Genomic DNA, 5,710 nt, shown 5'->3' with positions numbered 1-5,710 from the left:
AGACTCTTCATAACCTACGCAGGCTCTTTGTTCAAGACCTCACAACACGCGTCAAGAAGGTAAGGAGGTATTCCCCCATGTAAGAGAGGCTGTGTATCAGAATGCCCCAACCTGTCTGCAGAATGTCAGAGATACTCGTCTGTAGTCTGTTGTCTTTCAGTGAGGACCTGTAGTCTGTAGTCTGCGCTCTGTAGTCTGTGCTCTGTAGTCTGTGCTCTGTAGTCTGTGCTCTGTAGTCTGTAGTCTGTGCTCTGTAGTGTGTAGTCTGTGCTCTGTAGTCTGTGCTCTGTAGTCTGTAGTCTGTGCTCTGTAGTCTGTGCTCTGTAGTCTGTGCTCTGTAGTCTGTGCTCTGTAGTCTGTAGTCTGTGCTCTGTAGTCTGTAGTCTGTGCTCTGTAGTGTGTAGTCTGTGCTCTGTAGTGTGTAGTCTGCGCTCTGTAGTCTGTGCTCTGTAGTGTGTAGTCTGTGCTCTGTAGTGTGTAGTCTGTGCTCTGTAGTCTGTAGTCTGCGCTCTGTAGTCTGTAGTCTGTGCTCTGTAGTCTGTAGTCTGCGCTCTGTAGTGTGTAGTCTGTGCTCTGTGTTAATATACTGACTGATGTTTCTCTCCTCTCCTGTTATGTCCAGAGTGCAGAGTGGGCAGTAGTCTGTAGCCTGTATTGACTGTCTGTCTTCTCTCCTGTTATGTCCAGAGTGCAGAGGGCAGTAGTCTGTAGTCTGTATTGACTGTCTGTCTTCTCTCCTGTTATGTCCAGAGTGCAGAGGGCAGTAGTCTGTAGTCTGTATTGACTGTCTGTCTTCTCTCCTGTTATGTCCAGAGTGCAGAGGGCAGTAGTCTGTAGTCTGTATTGACTGTCTGTCTTCTCTCCTGTTATGTCCAGAGTGCAGAGTGGGCAGTAGTCTGTAGCCTGTATTGGCTGTCTGTCTTCTCTCCTGTTATGTCCAGAGTGCAGAGGGCAGTAGTCTGTAGTCTGTATTGACTGTCTGTCTTCTCTCCTGTTATGTCCAGAGTGCAGAGTGGGCAGTAGTCTGTAGCCTGTATTGGCTGTCTGTCTTCTCTCCTGTTCTGTCCAGAGTGCAGAGTGGGCAGTAGTCTGTAGTCTGTATTGACTGTCTGTCTTCTCTCCTGTTCTGTGCAGAGTGGGCAGTAGTCTGTAGTCTGTATTGGCTGTCTTCTCTCCTGTTCTGTCCAGAGTGCACAGTAGTCTGTATTGACTGTCTTCTCTCCTGTTCTGTCCAGAGTGCAGAGTGGGCAGTAGTCTGTAGTCTGTATTGACTGTCTTCTCTCCTGTTCTGTCCAGATTGCAGAGTGGGCAGTAGTCTGTAGTCTGTATTGACTGTCTTCTCTCCTGTTCTGTCCAGAGTGGGCAGTAGTCTGTAGTCTGTATTGACTGTCTGTCTTCTCTCCTGTTGTGTCCAGAGTGCAGAGTTGGCAGTAGTCTGTAGTCTGTGCTCTGTAGTCTGTGCTCTGTAGTGTGCGCTTTGTAGTGTGTAGTCTGTGCTCTGTAGTCTGTGCTCTGTAGTCTGTAGTCTGTGCTTTGTGTTGACAGACTGACTGATGTTTCTCTTCTCTCCTGTTGTGTTCAGAGTGCAGAGCTGGACTGTGAGGATGGAGTGGGCAGCGCCGCCCAGAAACAGAAGATCTCCTTCCTGGAGAATAACCTGGAGCAACTCACTAAAGTCCACAAGCAGGTACTGTACTGGGACATTATTAAGCAGGTACTGTACTGGGACATTATTAATCAGGTACTGGGACATTATTAAGCAGGTACTGGGACATTATTAAGCAGGTACTGTACTGGGACATTATTAAGCAGGTACTGTACTGGGACATTATTAATCAGGTACTGGGACATTATTAAGCAGGTACTGGGACATTATTAAGCAGGTACTGTACTGGGACATTATTAAGCAGGTACTGCACTGGGACATTATTAATCAGGTACTGGGACATTATTAAGCAGGTACTGGGACATTATTAAGCAGGTACTGTACTGGGACATTATTAATCAGGTACTGGGACATTATTAAGCAGGTACTGGGACATTATTAAGCAGGTACTGTACTGGGACATTATTAAGCAGGTACTGTACTGGGACATTATTAAGCAGGTACTGTACTGGGACATTATTAAGCAGGTACTGCACTGGGACATTATTAAGCAGGTACTGTACTGGGACATTATTAAGCAGGTACTGGGACATTATTAATCAGGTACTGTAATGGGACATTATTAATCAGGTACTGTACTGGGACATCTTTGCAGGTGGAGAAAATGTATCGTCTGATTGTTTGATTTGTTCAAAATGATAAATACATTTGATTGATTTATTAACATTCCTGCCCCCTTCTGGCAGTGATAACGCGGACCTGCGCTGCAAGCTTCGTAAGCTGACCCTCATATCTCTGTTTCTCTCCCTCCCTCCCTCCCCCCTTTCCCTCCCTCCCTCCCTCCCTCCCTCCCTCCCTCCCTCCCTCCCTCCCTCCCTCCCTCCCTCCCTCCCTCCCTCCCTCCCTCCCTCCCTCCCTCCTGTCTCCCCCCCCCTCCCTGTGTCCCCCCTCTCCCTCCCTCCCTCCCTCCCTCCCTCCCTCCCTCCCTCCCTCCCTCCCTCCCTCCCTCCCTCCCTCCCTCCTGTCCCCCCCCCCTCCCTGTGTCTCCCCCCTCCCTCCCTCCCTCCCTCCCTCCCTCCCTCCCTCCCTCCCTCCCTCCCTCCCTGTGTCCCCCCTCTCCCTCCCAGTTGGTGCGTGACAACGCGGACCTGCGCTGCGAGCTTCCCAAGCTGGAGAAGCGTCTGCGGGCCACGGCCGAGCGGGTCAAGGCCCTGGAGAATGCCCTGAAGGATGCCAAGGAGAACGCTATGAGGGACAGGAAACGCTACCAGCTAGAGGTGGACCGCATCAAGGAGGTCGTCAGGGCCAAGAACATGGCCAGGCGAGGAACCTCTGCTCAGATCGGTAAGGATGGAGGGAGACAGGGAGGGGGGAGGGAAAGGGGGGAGACAGGGAGGGAGGGAGGGAGGGAAGGGGGGAGACAGGGAGGGAGGGAGGGAGGGAGGGAGGGAGGGAGGGAGGGAGGGAGGGAGGGAGGGAGGGAGGGAGGGAGGGAAGGGAGGGGAGGGAGGGAGGAGAGGGTGGGTTGGTGGAGTGTGTGGGGGTGGCAGTGTGTGTTTGTATTGATGACTATGTTCTGTCTTCCAGCTAAGCCCATCCGGCCAGGCCAACACCCCCTGTCTTCCCCTACAGTCATCAGAGGAGGAGGCCTCTACAGCCACAGCTACAACCTCAGCACCAAGTAACCATGTAGAATCTAGACCCTGAGTCACGAGTGCATGTGTGGTAGATACAGACTGTCCCATTCCCAGTAAGACCCCTCTGCCCTCATCCTCCTGTCCTTCCTCTGGGTCTAGGAGTAAGACCCCTCTGTCCTCATCCTCCTGTCCTGTCCTTCCTCTGGGTCTAGGAGTAAGACCCCTCTGCCCTCATCCTCCTGTCCTTCCTCTGGGTCTAGGAGTAAGACCCCTCTGCCCTCATCCTCCTGTCCTTCCTCTGGGTCTAGGAGTAAGACCCCTCTGCCCTCATCCTCCTGTCCTTCCCCTGGGTCTAGGAGTAAGACCCCTCTGTCCTCATCCTCCTGTCCTTCTTCTGGGTCTAGGAGTAAGACCCCTCTGCCCTCATCCTCCTGTCCTTCCTCTGGGTCTAGGAGTAAGACCCCTCTGCCCTCATCCTCCTGTGCTTCCTCTGGGTCTAGGAGTAAGACCCCTCTGCCCTCATCCTCCTGTCCTTCCTCTGGGTTTAGGAGTAAGACCCCTCTGCCCTCATCCTCCTGTCCTTCCTCTGGGTCTAGGAGTAAGACCCCTCTGCCCTCATCCTCCTGTCCTTCCTCTGGGTCTAGGAGTAAGACCCCTCTGCCCTCATCCTCCTGTCCTTCCTCTGGGTCTAGGAGTAAGACCCCTCTGCCCTCATCCTCCTGTCCTTCCTCTGGGTCTAGGAGTAAGACCCCTCTGCCCTCATCCTCCTGTGCTTCCTCTGGGTCTAGGAGTAAGACCCCTCTGTCCTCATCCTCCTGTCCTTCCTCTGGGTCTAGGAGTAAGACCCCTCTGCCCCCTTCCACTCTACTCTGTGGCATCTTTCATAGTTTTCACATACCGTATGTCTCTCTCTTTTCCGTTGTTCATGTACATATATATTTCATTGTAGTGTTGTCTTGGAGGGGAAGCTGTGTGCTGATAGATGGTTACATGTATATAACAGAGAGTGATATGCCATCACTAAGAACCACGTTGTATAGCATATGACAGTCACAGTAATGTAAACATGATCTTTACTTGTTGTTGAAGAATCCTTTGCTTTTCCGACTGCATTAGGAATGTATGATAGTTCACCTGAAGAAGTTCAAAGTTCAGACTGGAATGATCGCCCACCTGCACTGTGTTTTGCACCATATTCCTTTACTTCAGTTATGATCAGCACGTTGTTTTTGCTCTGTTGTATTGGTAAGCATATTGATCATGGTTTACCTATGCTTTTAGGGACACTTTATTCTTAAAATAAGCTAAGTTTGAATGTAATGTTTTAATTCACTTACAAAACAAGCTGTGCTCTATTTAAGCAATAATGCCCGAGGGGGTGTGGTATAAGGGCTGTTCTAAGGCACGACGCAACGTGGAGTGCCTGGATACAGCCCTTAGCCATGTTATATTGGCCCTATACCACAAACTCCCGAGGTGCCTTATTGCTATTATAAACTGGTTACCAATGTAATTAGAGCAGTAAAAATACATGTTTTTTCATACCCATGGTATACGGTCTGATATACCACGACTGTCAGCCAATCAGCATTCAGGGCTCGAACCACCCAGTTTTTAATTTCAATTATGCAACTGATTGTAATGACCACTGCGTTGAGACCATGTAAAATTCCCAATTTTACCAAGAGCCTCAAATTGTGAGGTAGGTTTCAATATCCACCATTAGAGGGCAGTGTTTGACAGCTTAGTGCACTGCACTGTATCCATACTAGGCTAATGCAGTGATGCTGATCAGCCAATCAGAGATGTTCATGCAGTGATCCTGGCGAACAGTGCAATACACTCTATATCCAAAACACTAACAGAAAGAGAAATTGGTATAAAAAAAAATGTAATGTAAACTTTCTACTTACAATGTGGCTCCAATTGTTTTAGTTATTTATCACCGTACTTGCCTCTCACCACTTGCCAAACTGTCATTGTAAATAAACATGTCTAGGTAACTGACTCGCCTAATATAAACTCATTTTAAGTAAAAGTCATGTAAATAAATGTCATCAGGAAGTGAATTATGTTTAATCTGAATGGAGATCCATTCCCCAAGTATGTGTTGATCATTTCTGTTATGCTTTTAATTTGATGATCTCAGAGCATGATTTGGATATATGTACATAAGGTTCTAGACGTGTGTTCCATTTGTAAATGGTTACATTGTTGCCGTTCTCACCGCCAGGCCTATAGCTGCTCACCGTAGTATGGCTGTGGGGTGTTGTAAGACGTTCCCTCAATGAAGGAACAGCACCACATGGAAAATGAGCTTTGAGATGTTGCTTTGAACTCTGCCTGTGATCTTATGGAGGCTCCAAATAAAAGCAGGAATATGATTGATTCATGGCAATTCTAACTGCATGGTGTATAATTCATTTGAAATGTTTAAATCGAAGCGAATAAATAAAGATATTTAACA

The 5,710-nt window shown here is 48.8% G+C and overlaps 1 protein-coding gene across 1 annotated transcript in view; it reads left to right on the top strand.

The window, feature by feature from the left end:
* The window catches only part of LOC139372924 (kinesin heavy chain-like), a 27,107-nt gene extending 23,598 nt beyond the window's left edge, over window positions 1-3,509 (top strand). Inside the window, exons 22-25 of the mRNA XM_071112795.1 lie at window positions 1-59; window positions 1,583-1,687; window positions 2,734-2,950; window positions 3,194-3,509. The exon at window positions 1-59 is cut by the window's left edge and continues 13 nt beyond it. Of these exons, the coding sequence (XP_070968896.1) occupies window positions 1-59; window positions 1,583-1,687; window positions 2,734-2,950; window positions 3,194-3,291 (479 nt within the window). The 3' untranslated portion in view covers window positions 3,292-3,509. The remainder of the gene's footprint in view (window positions 60-1,582; window positions 1,688-2,733; window positions 2,951-3,193) is intronic.
* Window positions 3,510-5,710: the final 2,201 nt, after the last annotated feature.

This window comes from Oncorhynchus clarkii, chromosome 18, assembly GCF_045791955.1.
Source record: "Oncorhynchus clarkii lewisi isolate Uvic-CL-2024 chromosome 18, UVic_Ocla_1.0, whole genome shotgun sequence".
Lineage (NCBI taxonomy): Eukaryota > Metazoa > Chordata > Actinopteri > Salmoniformes > Salmonidae > Oncorhynchus > Oncorhynchus clarkii.
The sequence above is the reverse complement of the archived record's forward strand: the minus strand, read 5'-3'. Positions and strand labels throughout refer to the sequence as shown.